General features: G+C 39.3%; 1 protein-coding gene across 1 annotated transcript; it reads right to left on the reverse strand.

Moving 5' to 3' along the window:
- Positions 1–1,495: 1,495 nt before the first annotated feature.
- Positions 1,496–6,837, reverse strand: LOC121992054 (protochlorophyllide-dependent translocon component 52, chloroplastic-like). Its single transcript, XM_042546182.1, has 7 exons — positions 6,297–6,837; positions 5,088–5,275; positions 3,940–4,032; positions 3,589–3,769; positions 3,303–3,506; positions 2,381–2,568; positions 1,496–2,058 (listed from the first exon to the last, which is right to left on the reverse strand). Exons 1-7 carry the CDS (start codon positions 6,795–6,797, stop codon positions 1,803–1,805), a joined length of 1,611 nt encoding a protein of 536 aa, XP_042402116.1. The 5' UTR covers positions 6,798–6,837; the 3' UTR covers positions 1,496–1,802.
- Positions 6,838–25,205: the final 18,368 nt, after the last annotated feature.

The following is a 25,205-nucleotide window of genomic DNA, read 5'->3' on the forward strand; positions in this document are numbered from 1 at the left end:
GGTCACTCGACTCCACCAAGATAATTATATTTTGGTTACTTTTCAATTTTTTTTTCCTTCAATAGAATATATGCTTAGTTCAGTCAACAATCGAACCGTGATACTATGAAAATCCTCCAAGCATCCTATAATTTATCAGAATCTTTTAGATAATAACCCTTGATTTATTTCTGGATTAGGGGTCATTCATAGATAAAATTTTATAGATCTCATCTATATAATAAATAGGGTCAATAAAATTCTATCAACGAGTAATATTGTCCATCCTCTCTGGACGATACTTTGCACCGATGTTTAATAATTTCAAATATTATGATGGTGCTTTGTAAATTCCATTAAGTTGAAATAACAAGCAAAAAAGAAGTTTTTTATATTTTAATAAAGAAATCTTAATTCTTCATTCTTTCATTTACTTACTTTCGCGTTGGCCACGTGCCACTTGAGTGTTCTTAAATGCTGCCAAATTGCAAATTGCGGGGCCCCCCATGTCGCGTACCTTGTGAGCGTTGACTTTTCAAGGCCAAGGCCAAGGCTTCTCCATCTCGAGATTCCGCCATTCCGGCAGCCTCCGAGGCCAAGGCTGAGATCAAAACAACCAAGTTCGTCGGCGTCCGGGAGTGCCCATAGGAACGTTGGGTGGCGAAGATCAAAGAGACCTAAGAAAATCCGGATGTGGATCGGAATCTTCGCGACCGCCCGCGCCTACGAGGCTACGACGCCGCTTGCCTCCTCCACGGCGCAACACCCACACCAACTTATCCTTGTCTTCCTCCTCCTCCGCCGCCGACTCCCTCCGCCCCTCGCCTTCCGCATCCGCAACCTCCTCAACCTCAAGAAAGATAGAAAAACAGAGCGCCTCCCAGTACCAATACCAATCCTCTTCCTCTCCCTGCAAAATCAACTCCGCCGCCGCCTCCGATTCCCTCGCATCAATTTCAATCCCCATTAACCTGCTTCGACCTCGATCGAGTCAAAAAATATGCAGCAGTAGTAATACCAGCGACGGCGCTCCCTGCCCCGAGAGGAAGCAGAAAGATGGCAACTTGGGCGAGGAGCTCGACCTGGTGTGGCCCTCCTTGGCGCCACTGCTGCAGGAGAACTCCTCGCCGGCGGCGTCGGAGGGTGAAGGTGGAGCGGCAGTTCTCGGCGTCACTCTACGCCATGAACGGAGTGCAGATGGATCCTCTGCCTTAAGAGACTCCCTGTGATTTTTCCCGGTGAGTTTTCCAACTAAACCGGTTCAAAATTTGACCGAATTACCCTGCAATTCTCAGTTTAATCAGATGAACCGATCGGTTCAGTGGAATCTGGTTAAAGACACTGATTAAGAGGATGTAGTAATTAACCTTCAAGTGAGATTCTGGTATACAATCATATGCCAAAAAATGATCTACTTCCAAAACAGTCGAGAAATAAGAAACCTGTTCAAGATGAAAAGGACGTAGACAAATAGTTCGAACTTCGAATGATCTCATATCCATGCCAAGTCATCAGGTTAAGAATATGTATCTATAGAAATTTAGTTGTCAACATTTACAGAAAAAAAATGAAGAAGAAAACTTATTCATCTGTAACCAATGGAAGTGATACCATAATACAAGTAGCAGCAATATGGATGATAAGACGGAAGTTAATTCATCAGAATAGAAACTTGATTCATTTGTGTATTCCAAGCTCAAGAAATGGCAGAGAATTATGCAGACTATTGCCTAAGATGGTGAAAAGTAAGGTGACAATTTAGGATCCCAAATTGTTCCAGATTTATGCACCACACACGAACTATATCTATCGAGCTAGATCCCTCATCGGAAAGCATGATCATAACCATGGTAGTAGAAATTCTTGTAGATGAAATGAGAAAGCCACTTGGAAGTAACAAAGAATAAAACTGCCATCGAGACTACTATGATCGTTGAAATGATTGACAATGTACTCTGTTTGATGGCGGCTACAATCCCTACCGAAGCAAATGCAACAATCTGCAGAGATAACTCAAGGGCCTTCAGAAATTTTAAAGCATTCTGACAGCTACTGCATTGGACAACATGAGACCAATATCTGGAAACACCAAACAAGGAATGTTTTAACTTTTTTACTTTATAATGATAAGGCTACACTTAAAAATCAGATTGGGAAACATATTCACAAGCAAAAGACATGTTGGAGCAGTCAAAACTAGTGAGAGATTATCACGTAATGTTAGTCATAGCTACCCGACTCATACATAAGAGATTGATGTATTCCTTGATGCATAAGATAGTCAAGCAGGGAGATTAACAAAGTGTAACAGTCTCCCTAGAAAACCTACTTCATGTGTTTCTTTGATTTTATTTTTTACATATATAAAAAAACGAGATTAAGAGGAGAGAGCTTAGTTTACCTGTCCATAAGTTGCTCTCTTGGAGGAGTAGGCGGAAGCTGCTGAGTAGATGTTGTCCCCCAGGGAACTTGACCATTTGAATATTTTCTCAACCAATTCCTGAAGGCAACAACCATAGCATCTGCTTTTGTTGGCAGAAAACAGAGCTTGGCCCAACTAGTAGCAGCTGCTTTAGCAAACTTCCTCTCCTGTGAAAAAGGAATTTTTTTTAGCACAAACCAAGTCAATGATGAGTGAGAGTTCATATTTCATTGGGAAGCTCATACAGTTGGTAGGAGACATTTATTTGAACTGGTTGACATAACATAGGCTTGATGGTTATGTTGTCAATGAGTACATCACCACTAGAAGATCAATTTCTTGGCAAGCATGAATTAGATGATATAATGGTACTTGATCTAGAGCTTAACTTTAGCAGAGACATTTTAGTTTGATAGCACATATTGATCAAAAAAAATCAGGTCTTTTATCTTAATGATTTATGTGTCTAGGAGTTTTTTATTTGTGAGCCCATTAACCATTTCCTTTTCAAAAGATAGTTATCGTTGTTTCAATTTTGTTTTGTCCAAGATTTCTACGGATTTGATTTGATGCTTCGTTATTTAATCATCTAATTTTCCTTTTCAAAAGTTGGAGAATCTGTAGCCAAACATAAACAGAAGATTTTAATATCCTCTACTTGTTTTTCAATCAAGCATATTTATTTACGATTAATTAGGCTGACCCTACATTCAAACGATATAAGCAACATAGAAAACACCTGTGTTAGTCAACATTAAATGGCAATATTCATTGCACAACAAGTTAGTAGGAAGCAAAATTCTTGGTCCAACACATGATAGGCTAAACAAAAGAAGTTGGATCAAAAGTTACTCGAGTCAGATGGGAAAATATATACAAGGAAAAAGTAAAGAAATTTTACCTCTATATGGAGAAGGTAGAGGTCAGAATCGAGAATAAGATTCTGGCCCACATGAAAAAACCACCGTGGAATTATTTGGTTAACCCATACTGCAAAGTTTCTCGGAAAGGTGTAAATCAATCTGCTTCGTCCAGGACCAACAGGAATACACATAAAAATGATAAGAAACCTCCGTGACATTTGGTGTGTCTTTAATGAAGAATCCTGAACTCATAACCAGTGATATATGTAATGACAAAGTTATAATAGTAAATTTATAAAGAGCAAGCAAAGTCCAAGTCATTACCTTTTGAACATCTGAAGATGATGCAGATCCATTTCCTGACACTATGGGAGAAGAAGTATAGAACACACAAGGTGCTATAAATTTGTTAAACCCGAAAGTCCTTCGAGCTGTGAAACCAGTTATACTTGATGTCTCCATCTTTATATCAAGAGGCTCCCCACCTTCCCTATCAGCATTAGGTGTGCAAGAGTCCCTCAAGTTAGATATTTAGTTAGGCAGACAATTACCAGATAGGCAAAAAGTTCTATGAGACAATTGCTTTCATCTAAACAGCATTCAATGGTTAAGAGTTTTTGAAAACCTTTTTTCACATGAATAAAGAACCAATTGCCTGTAAATTGAGATACTTATCTGGCTTTCGGGCTTTTTGGTACCCTCATTAACCCACGGTGTGCATATGGAACATGAGAAGGATCCATGAGGTTCTCTATCAGAACTTCATACCTGAGATGTCACTTGTCAGACTGATACTAAATATGACATTGAAAACCAAAGCGATAAGACAGGATAAGGATACTTCTGTATCATCTTCCAGAAACACCCATGTTCAATGATAAACATCATTTCACATGCTTATTTGTATTGAAAAACTGCATCTAAGGTAACCATATTTATTGTAGAATGAATGAATCAATTTGTGGAATCAAGTTCTAAAGGGCTAAACATTTATTTTCTGTAGTGCTCACATGGATCAAAGTTACCTAGAATGCTCAAATACAACGAACTAGTCTTCTGTCAATGTTCAAACAGAATAACTATTCACTCATATAAGAAATTAAATGACAAGTGATTAAAAGAGCATGCAATAGAAGTAATTATGATGGCTTTGAATCTTCGAAAGATGAAGTGTATAGGATTGATATATCAAGGACTTAGAAGGCACAAAAATTACTTTTGAGTAAAATAAACTATGATATACCCTCACTTAGATCTAAAAAATGTTTATAAACTTAAAAGGCAATGTGTGATGGTTCTTATTGGATGAAAAAAGAAACACATTTGTATGGATACATATGTTTCTCTTACATCCTAATGTTGTATATCCTCCTTATGTTACTTCATAGACATAAGACAAGTACATGACTAGTCAATAGAAAAGACACTTTTTCCATCGTCTTGAAGTATCTAATTATCAACTGAACTAATGTATTTGCATTGCTTGCCAATGAACATAAAGTTTGATTGGAAATAATAGAATAATGGTTAGTATTAACCAAATGAGGTCACGTAAGACATCACTCATCAAATAACTAGTCCCTATTTGCATAGCTTGTATACTTTATAACCCTCAAATTGTAAAAATATCTAATGAGCAACTTATCTATTTGCACCACTCACTGATAATTTTTTTTGACCAATAATGATAATGGAATTGGAAAAACTAAGATATCACTTGCCATATAACCAAAGGAGGGGATGATATTATTTTCTGTCCAGCCTCAGAGTCAGCAGAATAAGACATTGAAAAACAAAATTTTAGGCTACAGAAACTTATGTACCCAAATGGAAAATCCCTCATTCCTGCTATAGACGTATAAGATGGGTCATCCAACTCTTCAATATAAGGAGGTCTCTCTCTTTCAGCGATGTTTTTGTACTGAGGATTAGTGTTTGGCCAAAACCACAAAATTTTATTCTGTTCAAAACTTGGATAAACAGATGCACAAGCTCTGCTATATGTGTTAACCTGCAACATTAGTGCAAAATCATAAGTTCAATGAATCATAATAGAGGCTTGAAATTGGCAGAAATGATCAAGTAGTATTTCTCTATGATTCCATTCTAGAGTACTACGACTATTCACTAATTGAAAAACTAACTATTCAAAACAAATTAATCCTTATTTTTTTTAAAAAAAAAAAACTATTCTAGTTTGCGTGTTTCTTACTTCGTGTTGGCTGTTTATTTTTGATATTATTTTTACAAGATGAATTTTAAAAAAATTATTCATTCTTGTTCCTATCCATATACATCCAAATAGGTGGAATTCTTAAAATTACTTATGAACAAATTTTTTTTTTATCTAAGAAGTATTTTATTAAAGAGTTTAAATTATTACCAAATAAAACAAAGAGAAATACAATTTGATTATAATATCAAGGTTAAAGATTTTGGATTTGTGCAAGTATTCGTGTTATATATCCATGTACCTGATTGCAAATACACTTACTTTCAACAATTATGCATGTGGTGTTGTGCTTGAAGAACAAAAACAGAATTACTAAACTAAGGGATCAATATGTACAAGAAATGACGATCAGTTGTGTATGTCCAGTTCCCGCAACTAGTTAAAGTAATTGTATGTGTCATTCAACTATTCCATTATTTCTCGTGGGCGAGACCTTGTAAAGTGAAACATGGATCAGTTCTTCTAAGATAATTCTCGGTATTTAGATCATGAATTCTAGATGGTTTCAGTGCTGTGATTTCGGCAAGAATCAGTGAGATATCCATCCTAATTTCTTGAATTTATGCTGCCAATTCAACGTTTTTTATTAAAATTATAATGCTCGATTGCTATGATTGCGACGAGATTGAGATATCCACCCTTAATGCTTTTAACTAACAAAAGAATTGCTGAAAGAAATTGAATTTAATTAGAATCATATCCAGAACCACGAATCAATTTAGATTTTGCATAGTCGGGCACCAACCAAACCAAAGCAAAATAGGTCATCCTTTTATATGAGGAGGCCAAATTGACTCACCGGAGGTCCATCTATCGGCGCCTGAGGAATGTACTTGCAATTTCCGGCGCCGTCGAAGCACCAGCCGTGGTACACGCACTGGAGGCGACCCCAGGGATCGACGCGCCCCTCCGAAAGCGGGGCGAGTCGGTGGGGGCATCGGTCGTCGAACACCTGCCACCTTCCCTCGGCGCGATCCCACCAGACGACGAGATCGAGCCCCATGACGGTCTTCGCGTGCGGGCGCCGCTTGTCGAGGTCGACGAGGGGAGCAACGGGGTACCACTGCGCGAACCAATCGAACTTAACTTTATCTACATCTGACTCTGGATCCGCCTCAGTTACTGCCGAGGCCGCGGCCGCGGCCTCGGCGGCAGAGGGGGAGAGTCGCCAACGGAGTGTGGCGGACTTAGCGGGGGAGGACAAGCGAACGTGTGTGGGAGGGAAGAAGAGGGGAGGAAGAAAGGAGTAGGAAGAGGATGAGGTGAGGAAGCGAGGAGGAGCCGCGAGGGCTGCTGCCATTAGAAGCGATGTCGTCGGAGAAGGGGAAGAAGGAGGAGAAAAAAGAGATTATATGGAGAAATTAGATATATATACGTGGTTGGTAATTTGCTTCGGTTTCGGGCCGCAAACTTGCAGTTTGGATAATGGGTTAAATTGTAATAATTAAATATTTCAGGGAGAGTTACATAAATATACCTCCCTAATGAATAACGATAGCATTGGTTTAATTTTCTTTTTGTTCCGGACATGGTGTAACTGTAAAATGCTTAAGCAGTTTGTTAAGCATCCAGTATTGTATGACTTTTTTTTCTTAAGCGTCAAGTATCGCATGACAGGTTTTTTCGAGTGGGAAGAATTTAGGACGAAATATTCTCTCTCTTCTTCTTTTGTTTTTCCCTTAACCCTCTTAACTTGTGTGGTAAAAAGATGGTTACATTCATCCACATCCTGCACATTCCATTTTCAGATTATAAAAAGAAAGGAAAATCATATGATTAGTTTATAGCCAACCACTAAATAGTTAAAGGATGAAAACCTTTCTTCATACTTAACTCGATCGGAAAAGATCATCCTTTGACCCCGAACATCCCACGTGATCAATCCCACCATTATTTGTAAAGAGGTCAATCATAAGTAACTTTTGTTCTTATCTTTTAAATAGTAATCATTGCATGAGGAAGGGTAAAAACCTAGTAAGCAAATCACTTTCAGGAATTGACCTCTAAACCTCTTAATGACAGCGCCCCATACAAAGACCATATGTCCGTCCAGTGAGAACTTAAATATTGAACTAGGTAACACTGAATCTGGGGTGACCAACTCAGTTCTATGGAAGTTTCCCACTGAGCGCTAGGGTAAATTTGGAAGCGTTTGTGACGGGCAGCTCAGAAGCCCAGTATCTCGTGGCTGCATGCCTTATTTAAAGGAAAAATTTCTACAAATGCCACCGATCATGCTGTCTGTCTGCGACACGGGTCTCGAGGAGGATACCAGTCGATCCTGCCTCTGTCTGCTAGTGGGGCGAGCGGGTGGGCCACTCGGTCAGCTTTTGTATGCTAGCGAGCCGAGCGGGGAGGTCGCTCGGCTAATTCTGTTGTCTGGACCGAGCGGGGCGACCGTTCGGCTACTTCCATAGTCCAGGTTTGCTGGGTCGGGTTTGCGCTTTGATGGCTGTGATCTGATCTGTGGTCGATTTGGATGTTCGCCCGGCACATGCCTAACTGCTCGGCAAATGACTTGTCGGTCGGCGCCTGCTTTGGTGATAATTGAGCATCTAAAGCTCGATGTGAGACCGAGCTGTAATAACGTCGGACCGGCCATTCCCTAGTCCGATCAGCAGATGAGGTCGCCCGATCAGACGTTAGCCGGGGGCGTTGACTGCCTTGACTTTGACCTTCCACGTGGTGTTGACCTCTCTGCGGGGCAGGGCCCGACCTTGTCACCGGATCAGCGGTAAATGGACGAACGAACAAGAAAAATCTGTCGAACGGACGATCATTCATTAATACTTGGATGATGATTACAAACAGCTTGCATGAAGATTACAAACAGAAGGGCAAATACAAAATTACTCGAGCAAAGGTCACTTTAGATAATCCAAGACATCATCGAACAATGATTCAGCCAGCTTGTCCCGACTGATGATTTTGCTCGATAGAGCGGTAGGAAGGTAGCCGCATACCTAGAGTTAGTCAAACGTCCCTTCAATCGCCAGGTTGAACAGGTGAAGTGCCCGGTCAGTGACCTTGTCATTGAAAACATCCGAGCAAATGTAGTTCTTCTTCATAGCCTCAACCCGGCTAGGCTCGGCATCTTGATAAATTTTCAAAGCCACTCGAGAGGCCCCCAGCTCGTCCTTTGCGGTGGCCAGCTCATCATTTTTTGTGGAGAGTTGGCCTCGAAGGACAGCTTCTTCGGCCAACCGGCTATTTCGTTCAACGATCATAAAATCTTCAGCTTCTTTGAGTTTCTTAGCGAGAGCCCGGGCCTCTTTATTCTTCAAGTACAGGTCTTCGATGGCCCGGAGTTTCCTTGCATTGGCCGATTCAATCTTGACATCAAAATTGCTGACTTGCTTGTTAAGTCGAGCCAGCAGAGAGGCCTGCTCTGCGCTCTTTCCCGCTCGACCTCTAGGAGCTCAGTGCTCTTCGCCAGATCGGCCCTCAGCTGAGCCATCTCAGAAATCATCTGCTCCCACTACTCCTAAGAGGCGGATGATTGGCCGCTCGACACCTTCAGCTTCTTAACTTCCTCCTCCAGAAAGGCGAGCCTTTGGCACATGGCCAGACTCTCTACCAAATACTGCGAGTAACCAGGAATGTATAAGCGTCGACCGGGAATACATTAAGAAAATACAATAAAACACAACACTTACCCTAGTGGACATCTAGGTGTGGCTATCTGCAAGCACCCCCAGAGGCATCATCGCTGCACGAGCTCAAGCGTCAGCCCATATCTATGCGAGCGGCCCCTAAATAATTATTTGGTGCTCGAGGGCTTAAGATTCATCTCTAGCCGACTCACGTCATTCCTCAGTCGATAAATGAAGAATCACCGTTATGTGGCACTGGCCGCTCAGAGATGATTGGGCAGAGGTTGCACGGTCGGACAGCCAAGACGAGGACGTTGGACGGATGCCAGATTTTTTGACCTTTGATGGTGGTGGCATGAAGGTCACTGGCGACGCGCAAAGAGTTCCCTGTGGCAGGGCAAATAACGATGGCGTTCGATCAGACGACGTAGCGGTCACAATCTCTTGAGCTGGAGTTGGGGTTGAAGTTTCAACATGTTCGGCGGTCGGCACCACCGATGAAGCGGAGCTTGATGAAGTCTCCACCCGGCGCCTCTTACACCTTATCAGTGGCTCTCCTGAGGAGGCTGATCCTAACGCCCTCTTAATCTGAACGACCGGAGGCAGTTCGGAGGAAGTTTGTGATCCACCAACCGCTCCACTGCTAGGCGTCTGGCTGGCAACCCCTCCGCTTAACAAGGCTGGAGTCATTCACTCTCGCCCTGTGGATCTTCTTGAGAGTCGACCGGCTATAGACCGCAGCTATCCAACTCCTCCACAACCGCCGCATTAATTGCGGCATCCGCAAGCTTACCTTGTCGGCCAGGCGCACACGTAGCATGACTTCAGTTGCAAAAGAGGAAGAAAAATCAGTTATAATCAAAGAAAGGAGTGAAGAAGTTGCATACCTAGGCTGGACGGAAGCCGGGTGCGGATCAGACTCAGACTGAAAATGTGGAGGATGTTGGTTAGTCCTAGGAAAACGTATCGGTTCCACTGTACAAAAAATTTTGTACAAGTGTCGAACCTTTTCTTAAATAACCTATTGTGTTCTTTAGAAGTTAAATTAGGAATCGCAGATGAAACTTAACATCATTGATTCCAAATTTAACTTATCTGTTCTTAATGGTTTAGATTTGAATCGCAAGCAGAACTTAACACTATTGATTCAAATCCACCTATGTTATTAATTTCATTAAATATTAATTTCTAAAATTGACTTCCAGGACTGCATGGCGAGGCACATGGCCTTCTTGGATATGGGAGCAACCACCACCGCCTAGACAAAGCCTTTTAAGGAAAGCTAATATTTAATTTCCTTAAATAACTCTAGGTTAACCAAAAAGAACAATCGAATCACAAATTCAAAAAATAAGAAAATACAAACTCGAAAAACTAATTCGAAAAACTAGATCTAATGTCTCTTGTGTTTGGAATTCATACAAAATAAATACAACTAGTATGATGCGGAAATTAATTACTAATTATACCTTCCTTTGTAAACTTTAATGACCTCTTGATCTTCTACCATATTCCTCTTCTTATCTCGGACGTTGTGTGGGCAACGATCTTCCGAGACGAGAACCACCAAGCTCCTTCTTCTCCAAGCAAAATTCGGCCACCATTAATTCTCCATGAGAAGTAAAGGTCCGACCACCACCACCAAGCTCCAAGGGATGCTAGAAACGAAGCCTTCTTTCTCTCCCTCTTCTCCTAGCTAGAACCGGCCACCATGGACTTCCCTTAAGTTGATGCCGCCGACCACAAAGGAGGAAGAGAAAAGAAGGAGAAGAGGAGACCCTAGGGCCGGCCACACCAAGGAAGAAAAGAGAGGAAGAAAAAAATAGAGTCATTAGCCATGAAGACACCTCTACCCCCTCTTTTATAATTCTTGGTCTTGGCAAATAAGGAAATTTAAATAATAACTTCCTTAATTCTTTTACCATGAAAAGAAAATTTTTAATTAATTAAAATCAAATTTCTTTTCTCAATTTCAATGGCCGGCCTCTTTCTCCCCTAAACAAGGAAAGTTTTAATTAAAACAAGAATTAAAACTTCCTAATTTGTTTCCGGAAATTTATAAAAAATTTCTCCAATAATTTTTCCCTTCATGGTGGATTATAAAAGGGAAATTTTATAAATTAAAATCTTTCTTTTAAACATGTGGATACTTTTCAAAAAGGAAAGTTATCTCTAAAAATTAAAATCTCTTTTCAATCTATAAATAAGGAAAGATATCAAATCTTTTCTTAATCTTTTGTAGAAACTAATAAAAGAGAATATTTAATTTTTAAAACTATCTTTTAAATTATGATCATGGTTAAAAAGGAAAGTTTTCTCAAAATTAAAATCTCCTTTCAATCTACAAATAAGGAAAGATTTCAAATCTTTTCTTAATCTTTTGTAGAAAGCTATAAAAGGAAATATTTAAATTTTAAACTCTCTTTTAAAATCATGATATCCACATAAGAAATAATTTTAATAAAAATTCTTTTTAATATTCTAGTGGTCGGCCACCTAAGCTTGGGACCCAAGCTTTAGCCGGCCACCAACTTGGCTCATCCACTTAGTCTTGGCCGGCCCTAGCTTGGGTTCCAAGCTAGCTTGGCTGGCCCCATTAGGATGGGTAAGAAGGTGGGTATGTGGTGGGTATAAATCTCTAAATACAAGAGGCTACGATAGGGACCGAGAGGAGGAATTGGTTTTGGTCTCCCGATGAAATTAAGCTTCCCGTGTTCGCCCCGAACACACAACTTAACTTCATCAATAATAATTCATACCACTAAAGAATTATTATTAAACTACCGCACCAATCCCAAATTACATTTTTTGGGCTCCTTCTTATTATGAGTGTGTTAATCTCCCTATGTTTAAGATGTCGAATGTCCACTGATTAAGTGAGTTACTGACAACTCATTTAATTAATATTTTCGTCCAAGAGTAGTACCACTCAACCTTATCGTCATGTCGGACTAAGTCCACCTGCAGGGTTTAACATGACAATCTTTATGAGCTCCTCTTGGGGACATTATCATCCTAGATTACTAGGACACAGTTTCCTTCTATAATCAACAATGCATAATATAAGTAACATCATTTCCCAACTTATCGGGCATTTTGATTTATCGAACTAAATCTCACCCTTTGATAAGTCAAAGAAATAAATATTAAATATATGTGCTTGTTATTATATTAGGATTAAGAGCACACATTTTCATAATAACTAAGGTCTAGTTCTTTTATTAAATCAGTATAAAAAGAACTTACCTTAAATGGTCCTGCTCAATACATTTAAAGTGTACTAGTGTAATTTATTAGTCAAGATAAACTAATGCCTAATTACACTACGACTATTCCAATGGTTTGTTCCTTTCCTTCTTAGTCGTGAGCTACTGTTTATAATTTATAAATAACCGATAACACAATCTTCTGTGTGTGACACCACACACTATGTTATCTACAATATAAATTAATTGAACATCTACATTTGGTATATATAAATGTAGACACTTGACCAATGTGATTCTTATAAATGTTTATACAAAAGCTAGGCTTTTAGTATACATTCCAACAATCTCCCACTTATACTAAAAGACTATGTTGTCATAAATGCTACCATACATCTGATTCCCAACCCTTCAACATGCCCATCAAAAGCTCTTGCCTTAAGGACCTTAGTGAAAGGATCTATAGGTCATCACCTGATGCAATCTAGGCGGCAACAACTTCTCCTCATTTATACGATTTCTCGTATTGGGTGGTACTTGCGCTCTATTGTGTTTACTTGCCTTATGGACTCATAGTTTCTTCGAGTTTGTTACTGCACCAATATTATTACAATAAATTGTAATAATCTTTGGACAAACTAGAAATCATATCTAAGTCCATCTTGAGGTTATTAAGTCATTCAGCTTCTATGGCTGCCTCTGAGGCTGCCACATACTCAACTTCCATAGTGGAGTTTGAAAAGCACCTATGCTTAACACTCCTCCATAGTTATGGCTTTACCTCCTAAAATAAACACAAAAATCCTGAGGTTGACTTACTATCGTCCCTTATCTGATTGGAAGTCAAAATCTGTGTAACACACAGGGATCAAATTATCTGCCTTGTAAATTAGCATATACTTTACGGCAGCCTAGTGTCCCGGTCCTGGGTTACTTCGATATCTGCTAACTATGCACTGGGCAAAACAGATATCCAATCTCGTGCATAGCATACATTAGGCTTTCCAACAGCCGAAGCATAAGGAACTTACTTCCATGTCCTTTATCTGCTTTGATGTCTTTGGAGACATCTCTTTAGATAAAGTTTCTCCATGTCCAAAAGGTAGAAAAACCTTTTATAGAGTCTTGCATGCTTAGACGAGCTAGGATAGTATGAAGCTCGGGATAAGCACAACATTCTTTTCTTGTGATCCTTTTGATCCCGAGAATATGTGCACACTCTCCCAAGTCAGTCATATTGAATTGTTCGGACAACCATACCCTTACTTCTGACAACACTTTGATATTGTTTCCAACTATCAAAAATGTCATCTACGTATAGTACAAGAAATACCACCACGCTTCCATCACTACTTGTATACACAAGACTCATCTGGACACTGAATAAATCCTAGGTCTGGATTACTTCATTAAACCAGATGAATCAAGACCTTGAAGCTTTTCTTCAGTCCATAGACTGATTGAGCTTGCACACAAGATGCTCTTTGCCCTTTGCGATAAACCCTTCTGGTTGCTTTATATGGATATTTTCTTCAAGACTTCCATTAAGGAAAGTTGTCTTGACATCCACTTACCAAATCTTATAGTCCATATAGATAAAAGAATCCGGATAGACTTAAGCATGGCTACCGGCGAAAAAGTTTCCTTTTTCAACAAGCCTTGCTTTGAAAGTTTCCACCTTCCTGTCTATCCCTCTTTTCCTATTGTAGACCTATTTACACAAAATAGCTTTTACACCATTTGGTGGTTCTATAAGCTCCCAGATTTTATTAGAATACATATATTCTAATTCTGTATTCATTGCTCTTTACAAAGATATTGTATCTTTATCTTGGAGCGCTTCGTCATATGTCTGGGAATCAGGTTCATGTTCACCAGGTATCAAGTCCAAAGACTCTCCCAAAACATGAATCTTTTAGGTTGCCTAACAAGCCTCCCACTATGACGAGGTACTTTGTGTATCATTTGTGATACGTGTTGCAGTTTCTTGTGATATTTCATCTTGTACAGTTGGTACTAGATTAGACGCGTCCTTTAATTTCCTTAAGAACAATTTTTTACTCATGGGCTTGTGGTTCATAGTATAGTCCTTTTCTAAAATCGGGCATTGGTGCCAACAATGACCTTCCGATTTTAAAGACTATAAACCTCTTTTTATTTTTCTAGGATAACTCACAAACAAGTGAACTCATGTCTAATTTATCAGTGTCTCTCACGTGCTAGACCACCCAAATCCGAATATGCTTCAGACTAGGCTTACGCCTATTCTGCAATTCTGTGGGAGTAGAGAGTTCTGACTTAGAAAGTACTATGTTCAATTCCGTTTCCAGTGTATATCCTTAGAACGAATTTGGTAATTTTCTGAATAACTTATCATCAATCTAATTATTCTATAAGAGCCTTATACCTTCTTTCTACTACACCATTCTGTTGGGGTGTACCAGGTGCAGTTAGTTGGGATTAAATCTCGACTTCTTATAAGTGACTCCTAAACTCTCCTAAGAGCTACTCGTTACTACGATTTCACAGTAGTGACTTGATACTTTTACTTTGATGTTACTCCACATCAGCCTAGTTACTCTTTGATCTAATCAAAGCACTTAGACTTATGGCGTGTCAAGTAAATGTATCCTTATCTCGAATAGTCGTCTATAAAAGAGATGAAATATTTGAAACAACCTCTTGTATGGATAGTCAAAGGTCTACACAAATCAGAATGAACAAATTCCAACATATCTTTGGCTCCATACCCCTTAGACTTAAAAGCTTCTTGGTTATTTTTCCTTCCAAGTAAGACTCGCAGGTTGGAAAGATTTCCACTACCAATAAACCCAAGAGTTCATTGGTTATTATCCTTTGAATCCTACTCAAGTTAATATAACCTAGCATTAGATGCCAAAAATATGATTGGTTCATTTCTGAAGGTTACTTTCTCTTATTAAAGTTAGAAAATGTGTTATTAATTTCCATTTATTGCATCGTGGGAGTTATTGGATTATAAATTGTCAACCAACGTACCAGAACAGATAACTTCCCTATTTTTTTTTATAACAAGTTTGTTTATCAAAATAGACAGAATATATATTCTTTAATAGTTTAGAAACTGAAATCAGGTTCTTTCTAAACTTAGTACGTAAAGATAATTTCTAATAATCCATATTTTATTCCTATCAAAGGATAAACATCTCCCACTGCAACAGCTGCTACTTTTACAGCAGTGCCCATGTGGACGGTGATTTATATAGTTGTTGGATTTCCTGGAACCCCTGCAATGAATTGCAGACATAATCAGTGGTTCCTGTATCTACACACCAGGTATTGGTAGATAACACCACTAAATATGTTTCAACAACTAATAAAATACACCGTTATTGTTCTCAGTTCTGTGAGGACAGTCTACCTTAATGTCCAAGTTTTTCAATCATTACAATTGAGACTACTAAGTCTATTCTATAGTATAACAACTAGGGGATTAACTATCATTTGAAATCCTAAGAATCACAAAAAATATTTGGTCAATACCAACACTTTAAAATCCCCGTGAATTTTGTATGCCACGATAGTGTAGACGTATACAAAAAGAGATTTTGTCTATTAATTTTATTATCTCGTCATTCTAACTTCATGACAAATAAAATTAATAGTTGGTCTATCTTTGATCAAATATTTTAGTCAAAACTTTGAATTTAAAATAACATTGATTCCTCAAACAATATTATTTAAATTCACCAACACCTCAAACACCGAGAATTTTGCATGCCACGATAGTGTCGACGTATACAAAATTGAACATTTGTAAGAGGAGGGTTTTACCTATTAATTATCTTGTCAATAAATCTTTATGACAAATAAAATTACCTCAAATACCGTGAATTTTGTATGCCACGATAGTGTGGACGTATACAAAACCAAACATTTGTAAGAGGGGTTTTTCCCATTAATTTTATTTCCTTGCCATCCTGACAAATAAAATTATCTCATACATCGTGAATTTTGTATGCCACGATAGTGTGGACGTATACAAAAACTCGACATTTGTAAGAGGGGGTTTTAATTTTATTATCTTATCAACTTATCCTTTTTGACAAATTAATAGTTGGTTTTCCTTTGGTCACACAAATAATAGCAGTGACTCCGATGGGGAGGATACTATTAGACGTACCTAAGTGTATACCATTACTTGACACTAAGTCCATTAATAAGATTGTGCCCCTTCCGATGGGGAAGATCACACGCTCTTAATTAATTTCCTATAGTCATCCTAAATGGAAGTTTGATCTAGTGATCCGCAAACAAACTCATCCGATATGGAGGAAGGCACTCAGAGCCAACACGCAAGCTTGTTGCATCACTTACAAACTAATAATGGAGACCATGGGATTCATATACTAATCCCTCTCCCACTTAGTTATTTATGGTGAGGAATTTTAACCTAGCTATCACACACATGCACACATATACAATAAATAAAAAGTAATAAATTTAGAAATTATTTTCCAACTATTATGGCCTTTTTCCATCACTGTCTTCCGTGTGCTCCAACCCTAGCTGCTGCCATCTTTAGCCACCGCCATTGGGTCGAATCGTCGCATCCATCTTGCTTCTTATTCCACTGCGCCTCTGGTGCTCCAAAAGTACCACGCCTCGCAAGTATCCGATCCGCGACAAAAATAGAATTTTACATGTGTCGATCCTATATTCCTCGAGGGAATGTACATGAAATCTAGATCGAAAATAAAATTCTAAAACCTAGGGCTAATATAGCTCCTGCTATATTAGTTACATACAATCATGCACACACAAAAATAATGCCCTTGACATGTCCAAGGGTCCAATCACACGCAACATCTACAAGCCATAATAGTTGGAGCCTGCAACCACAAAGTTAGCACATCCTACTTATATCCTACCTAAATTATGTATGACATGTGCATAAACTATTTGAAAACCGAATACACAGAGGCAAACCCTAGCTTTGATACCAATTGTTGGTTAGTCCTAGGAAAACGTACCGGTTCCACTGTACAAAAAATTTTGTACAAGTGTCGAACCTTTCCTTAAATAACCTATTGTGTTCTTTAGAAGTTAAATTACGAATCGCATACAGAACTTAACATCATTGATTCCAAATTTAACTTATCTGTTCTTAATGGTTTAGATTTGAATCGCAAGCGGAACTTAACACTATTGATTCAAATTCACCTATGTTATTAATTTCATTAAATATTAATTTCCAAAATTGGCTTCCAGGACTGCATGCGCGAGGCACATAGCCTTCTTGGATATGGGAGCAACCACCACCGCCTAGACAAAGCCTTTTAAGGAAAGCTAATATTTAATTTCCTTAAATAACTCTAGGTTAACCAAAAAGAACAATCGAATCACAAATTTGAAAAAGAAGAAAACACAAATTCAAAAAACTAATTCGAAAAACTAGATCAAATGCCTCTTGTGTTTGGAATTCATACAAAATAAATACAACTAGTATGATGCGGAAATTAATTACTAATTATACCTTCCTTTGTAAACTTTAATGACCTCTTGATCTTCTACCGTATTCCTCTTCTTATCTCGGACGTTGTGTGGGCAACGATCTTCCGAGACGAGAACCACCAAGCTCCTTCTTCTCCAAACAAAATTCGGCCACCATTAATTCTCCATGAGAAGTAAAGGTCCGGCCACCACCACCAAGCTCCAAGGGATGCTAGAAACGAAGCCTTCTTTCTCTCCTTCTTCTCCTAGCTAGAACCGGCCACCATGGACTTCCCTTAAGTTGATGCCGCCGGCCACAAAGGAGGAAGAGAAAAGAAGGATAAGAAGAGACCCTAGGGCCGGCCACACCAAGGAAGAAAAGAGAGGAAGAAAAGAATAGAGTCATTAGCTATGAAGACACCTCTACCCCCTCTTTTATAATCCTTGGTCTTGGCAAATAAGGAAATTTAAATAATAACTTCCTTAATTCTTTTGCCATGAAAAGGAAAATTTTAATTAATTAAAATCAAATTTCTTTTCTCAATTTCAATGGTCGGCCACTTTCTCCCCTAAACAAGGAAAGTTTTAATTAAAACAAAAATTAAAACTTCCTAATTTATTTCTGGAAATTTATAAAAAATTTCTCCAATAATTTTTCCCTTCATGGTGGATTATAAAAAGGAAATTTTATAAATTAAAATCTTTCTTTTAAACATGTGGATAATTTTCAAAAAGGAAAGTTATCTCTAAAAATTAAAATCTCTTTTCAATCTACAAATAAGGAAAGATATCAAATCTTTTCTTAATCTTTTGTAGAAACTAATAAAAGAGAATATTTAATTTTTAAAACTCTCTTTTAAATTATGATCATGGTTAAAAAGGAAAGTTTTCTCAAAATTAAAATATCCTTTCAATCTACAAATAAGGAAAGATTTCAAATCTTTTCTTAATCTTTTGTAGAAAGCTATAAAAGGAAAGATTTAAATTTTAAACTCTCTTTTAAAATCATGATATCTACATAAGAAATAATTTTAATAAAAATCCTTTTTAATATTCTAGTGGCCGGCCACCTAAGCTTGGGACCCAAGCTTTAGCCGGCCACCAACTTGGCTCATCCACTTAGTCTTGGTCGGCCCTAGCTTGGGTTCCAAGCTAGCTTGGCCGACCCCATTAGGATGGGTAAGAAGGTGGGTATGTGGTGGGTATAAATCTCTAAATACAAGAGGCTACGATAGGGATCGAGAGGAGGAATTGGTTTTGGTCTCCCGATGAAATTAAGCTTCCCGTGTTTGCCCCGAACACACAACTTAACTTCATCAATAATAATTCATACCACTAAAGAATTATTATTGAACTACCGCACTAGTCCCAAATTATATTTTTTGGGCTCCTTCTTATTATGAGTGTGTTAATCTCCCTGTGTTTAAGATGTCGAATGTCCACTAATTAAGTGCATTACTGACAACTCATTTAATTAATATCTTAGTCCAAGAGTAGTACCACTCAACCTTATCGTCATGTCGGACTAAGTCCACCTGCAGGGTTTAACATGACAATCTTTATGAGCTCCTCTTGGGGGCATTATCATCCTAGATTACTAGGACACAATTTCCTTCTATAATCAACAATGCACACTATAAGTAACATCATTTCCCAACTTATCGGACATTTTGATTTATCGAACTAAATCTCACCCTTTGATAAGTCAAAGAAATAAATATTAAATATATGTGCTTGTTATTATATTAGGATTAAGAGCACACACTTCAATAATAACTGAGGTCTAGTTCTTTTATTAAATCAGTATAAAAAGAACTTACCTTAAATGGTCCTGCTCAATACATTTAAAGTGTACTAGTGTAATTTATTAGTCAAGATAAACTAATGTCTAATTACACTACGACTATTCCAATGGTTTGTTCCTTTCCTTCTTAGTCGTGAGCTACTGTTTATAATTTATAAAGAACCGATAACACAATCTTTTGTGTGTGACACCACACACTATGTTATCTACAATATAAATTAATTGAACATCTACATTTGGTATATATAAATGTAGACACTTGACCAATGTGATTCTTATAAATGTTTATACAAAAGCTAGGCTTTTAGTATACACTCCAACAGAGGACACACTCCAGGAACAACTTGTGAATGTCATATTTTCTACCGACCAATATTGAATTTGTATTGAGGTAGTCCGATCGGCTCTTATACTGTTTTAAGGGAGGTTGACTCGTCACTTCGAGCTGTCAATTGGTCAGGAAGTTTGGCCACTCGGAAAGGCGCACAAAAAAGAAGTACTCCCTCCAATGCTTGTTGGAGGTCGACATTTTGTCAAAGAAAACTAAGCTCACTCAGGCTTGGAAAAGAAAAGTCCCCGACTCGGATAATTTGGGATAATAAAAGTAATGAAAAATTCGGGGATGAGAGAAATGTCGTGCAGGCGGAACAAAACCACTACCCAGCACAGCAGCCGAAAAGAGTTCAGCACTAGTTGATGAAGAGAGATATGAAAGTATTTACATATGGCAGGAAAGAAAGGGCGGATTAGAAACCGTAGATCAGCGGTAAACTGATCCCTAAAGAAACAAAGATAGCCGAGCGGCGAAGCATTTGGTCAATCGGAAGGAGAAGGAAGAACAACTTTGTATTCGGAAGGAAACTCAAAGGCGGTTGTAAGGCTCTCAGCATCACCGATGTCAAACCTGGACTCTGTAGAGGTGTACCAAGGCCCAGGGATGCCGACGGGAGGCTGTGAGGAACTCCTCATCGCAAAAACGCCAAGGAGAGCGAAAATACGCGATTGGAAGGGAGAAAAGCTTATTGGGGTGTCGCCGGAGAGCAACGGAGGAAGAAAATCGCGGAGGAGCAAAGACAGAATATCGCCGGGAAACACACGAGTTTATCACCAAGGAGCTCGAAGATGGAGATGCGAAGGAGAAGAAGGCGACCCACACGGGTTTATAAACCTCGGGGTCGGCCGACCGGAGCTGTCCGATCTAGGTTGCAGAAACTTAGGCAGAAATTGGACAGTTGAATTCGAAGCGCCAAACGTCACATTGCCAACGGATATTCGCCTGTTACATCAAGCGTGCAGCGGCAGTAAGCAGGACACGTGGCGCTTAGCCACGGGACGACATTTAATGGAGGCAATTAAGAAGGCATGGGTCGTGCTCAGCCATCATAAGTCGAGATTTGCACGGTCTCTCAGAAATATAGCTGACGTAAGCTCGGATCGTGCTTGCCCAAGACAGCGCAAGAAAAGGTATTTCAAGTATGAATGTTCGTTGTGCTGATCAATGTAAGGAAGCGGGTGTACCATAGTCGACCGGCAGTAAAAGTTGTTAACATTCACTTGGTTACAAAAGAGCGGTCCCATAGTTGATCGACGGATTGTGTCGGGCCGATCAGAATATAAGGAGTGTCATAAGCCGAGCGGGTGAAAAGCTTCGCAGACAATTTTGTCTAGTCAGTCAAACTTGCAGCCTCCTTCGACTAGACTTAGGAGGAGACATGTGATGCGGTGATAAGGAGAGGCCCATCCTGCGGGGGATAGCTGCCACGGTGGAGGTCAAAGTCAAGGTGGTCAACGTGTTGTGTTTTTCGGGCCGCAAAAACAGCTGTTTGCATTGCGGAAACCCCAAAATTCCCATGCCACCGGATCCGTGCGAAGATTAAAATTTCATAAAAACTTTCACGTACGAGTTTTCTAAGCCTAGATCTACTTTAGATCTACAAGATAAGAATTTACCCTTGATACGAAGTCCTTCGCTTAATCCCGCTCGTCCAAGGTTCGCCAGATCTCGAGAGTATCAAAGTAGATACTCCTCTATGTGTATCCACACAAGCAAGAGATGGAGAAGAAATCTTGAGTGTGCTAGCACTCCAAGAAATCTCGGCCAAAGAGGAGGAGAGGGAGAGAGGAGAAGAGAGCAATGAGGAAGAAGATGGAGGTTTCAAAACAAAATGAAAACTCCCAAGATGATTAAGTGGCCGACCACTTTCATGAAAGGCTTTTAAACCCCATGGAATATCAAGAGTCAAGGCTCTTGATCTCCCTCATGAGGTGGCACACACATGTGCTAGCCTTGATGATGTGGCACATCACCATTAGCCACTTAATGTCAACTCACCAATGAGGTGGCAAATGGTCAAGTCAAACTTGACCCTTCATCTTCCTCTCAAGTCAAGTCAAACTTGACCCTTCATCTTCCTCTCAAGTCAAGTCAAACTTGACCACTTCTCTCCCATGGTTGATCAAATCTAACCATTGGTTCAAGTCAATTTTAATTTAATGAATCTCTATTCATTGAATTAAATTGACTCAATGAGTCTAAGTCCAAATTAGACTCATCTAACACATGAACCAAATTGAGTCCAACTCAATTAGCCTAATTTGGATTACTCTTAATCCAATTTGGTTCATCACATGAACTAATCTTTTAGATTCATCAAATGAACCTAATCTCCATCTAATTGCCCTTTGTGTGTGACCCTATAGGTTCTTATAACGTTGGCAATGCTCCTAAACTCATTTAGAAGCATAAGTAATGAGCGGTATCTAGCAACACATCATTACTACCCAAGTTATAAGAATGTTGAGATCCAACATCACCTTGTGACTACTAATTGTGACTCTTCACAATATATGACAAGTGTTCTTCTATCCTTGACATCTAGATTGATCAATGTGAGGCATAGACCGTTTCATCCTCTAATCAATCTAAATCTTGAAGCCCAAGTAGACTCACTTAATCAAATGAGCTCAACATATCATATTGACTCATTTGGGCATGGTCATGCACTTAGTGGTCTCACTCTATCAAGAATATCGATGTTTCTCCCATCATATAGGAGGGATAGATCTCATCTACATCACTCACATCCCTCCGCATAATTTGTTACATACCCAGTAATCGCCTTTATAGTCCACCCAGTTACGGGTGACGTTTAACGAAGCCAAAGTATGCAACTCCTTATGTAGGGAACCATGGTGACTTCAGGTACAAGGACTAATAGTCATATTAATAGCCACATGAGAAAATATATGATACTCATATAAAGATCCATAATATTTTCTCATGGCGGGTCATTCAGTATACATTCTCCAATGCATACCCATGTGTCAACTTGATATCTCCATATCCATGATTTGTGAGATCAAGTCATCGAGTTGACCTACATGCTAGTCTCGTCGCATTAACATTGTCCTTGAATGCTAATACTTGACTAGGAATGATTAAGAGTAGTGTTCCCTATATCATCTCACTATCGATTCAACTAACCGATTGATATAGGTAAGAACCTTTCTACTCAAGGACGCTATTATACTTAGTTATTTGACACTAATACAAGTAAGCATAATAACCAAAAACAAATGCCTTTATATATATAAGAATATGATACAATGAGTCCATACAACAATCATCAAATGATTGGCTCTAGGGCTCTAACTAACAATCTCCCACTAGCACTAGTGTCAATCAGTATAGGCTCTAAGGCCCAATGACCTAGTGTGACCATCATGCTTTCTCTGTGCTAAAGCCTTGGTCAAGGGATCTGCGATGTTAGCATCAGTGGGTACTATGAAAATCTTCACATCTCCTCTATCGATAATCTCTCGAATGAGATGGAAGCGCCGTAGTATGTGTTTGGTCCACTGGTGTGAGCGAGGTTCCTTAGCCTGCGCAATTGCTCCATTATTGTCACAATAGAGCTCAATAGGGTCAGCGATGCTAGGAACCACCCCAAGTTCAGTGATGAACTTGCGGATTCAAACTGCCTCCTTTGCTGCTTCTGATGAAGCAATATACTCGGCCTCTGTTGTAGAATCAGCGACTGTGTCCTGCTTCGAACTCTTCTAGCTCACAGCACCACAATTTATGCAAAACATGAACCCTGACTGCGATCGATAATCATCCTGGTCAGTTTGGAAGCTGGCATCACTGTAACCCTTTACAACTAGCTCATCATCGCCTCCATATATCAAGAAATATTCTTTAGTCCTTCTCAAGTACTTAAGAATATTCTTGACTGTTATCCAGTGACTTTCACCTAGATCTGATTGGTATCTGCTCGTCATGCTCAAAGCATACGAGACATCAGGACGAGTATATAGCATGGCGTACATGATAGATCCTATGGCTGAGGCATAAGGGATCTGATCCATGCGGTCCCTCTCCTCTCTAGAAGAGGGACCTTGAGTCTTCGAAAGACTCACACCATGTGGCATCGACAGAAATCCCTTCTTAGAGTTCTGTATGGCAAACCGAAGTAATACCTTGTCAATGTATGTACTCTAACTTAGGCCAAGAAATCTCGTAGATCTATCTCTATAGATCTGTATGCCAAGAATGCGGGATGCTTCACCTAAATCCTTCATTGAGAAACAAGTCCCTAGCCAAGTCTTGACAGACTGCAGCAAAGGGATGTCTTTCCCAATGAGTAGTAAGTCATCCACATACAATATAAACTGTGCTCCCAACAACCTTCTTGTAGACACAAGGTTCATCTTCATTCTTGATGAAACCAAACTGTTTGATTACATCATCGAATCGAAGATTCCAGCTCCGAGAAGCTTGCTTTAGTCCATAAATGGACCTATGCAGCTTGCATACTCTGCCAGTATGTTGTGGATCTACAAAACCCTCAGGTTGTGTCATGTACACATCCTCGAGCAGGTTTCCATTCAGAATCGCGGTTTTGACATCCATCTGCCAGATCTCATAATCGTGGTACGCTGCAATAGCAAGCATGATCCGAATGGACTTAAACATCGTTACTGGAGAAAAGGTTTCATCATAGTCAATACCATAAATTTGCTTGAAACCTTTAGCTACCAAGCGACCCTTATAAATAAGTCCATCCATGTCAGTCTTTCTTTTAAAGACCCACTTACACCCAATGGGTTTGACCCCTTCAGGTGGATCAACCAAAGTCCATACTTGGTTAGTGTACATGGATTCTATCTCGGATCTCATGGCCTCTAGCCATTTCTCGAAATCTGGTCTTATTATAGCTTCCTAATAGGAGGTAGGCTCATCCTCAATGAGCACAACGTCATCATGGTCAGACAAGAGAAATGGGTATCTCTCAGGCTGACGACGTACCCTATCAGATCTGCGAAGAGGTAGGTCTACTTGAACTGGTTGTGGTTCCTCAACTCCTTGTGGAACAACATCATCCACAACACTTTGTGGTTCCAGTTCAACTTCCATTGAGGCTTTAGTGCTATGGTCCACATCTTGAACTTCTTCAAGATCGAACGTACTCCCACTAGTCTTTCTAGAAACAAAGTCACTTTCTAGAAATACCCCAGTCTTAGCCACAACTACCTTGTGTTGACTGGGAATGTAGAAGTAATATCCCTTCGTTTCCTTGGGATATCCAATGAAATAGCACTTATCAGATTTGGGTCCCAGTTTGTACGAGACT

This window comes from Zingiber officinale, chromosome 6B (assembly GCF_018446385.1).
Source record: "Zingiber officinale cultivar Zhangliang chromosome 6B, Zo_v1.1, whole genome shotgun sequence".
In the NCBI taxonomy this organism is placed as follows: domain Eukaryota; kingdom Viridiplantae; phylum Streptophyta; class Magnoliopsida; order Zingiberales; family Zingiberaceae; genus Zingiber; species Zingiber officinale.

Excerpts from the sequence above, each read along its gene's own strand:
- LOC121992054 (XM_042546182.1), bottom strand. The coding sequence starts at position 6,797 with ATGGCAGCAGCCCTCGCGGCTCCTCCTCGCTTCCTCACCTCATCCTCT. Across the intron at positions 3,507-3,588 it reads CATCTTCAGATGTTCAAAAG|GATTCTTCATTAAAGACACA; the intron begins GTAATGACTTGG and ends TTATGAGTTCAG. Across the intron at positions 2,569-3,302 it reads TCTACCTTCTCCATATAGAG|GAGAGGAAGTTTGCTAAAGC; the intron begins GTAAAATTTCTT and ends CCTTTTTCACAG.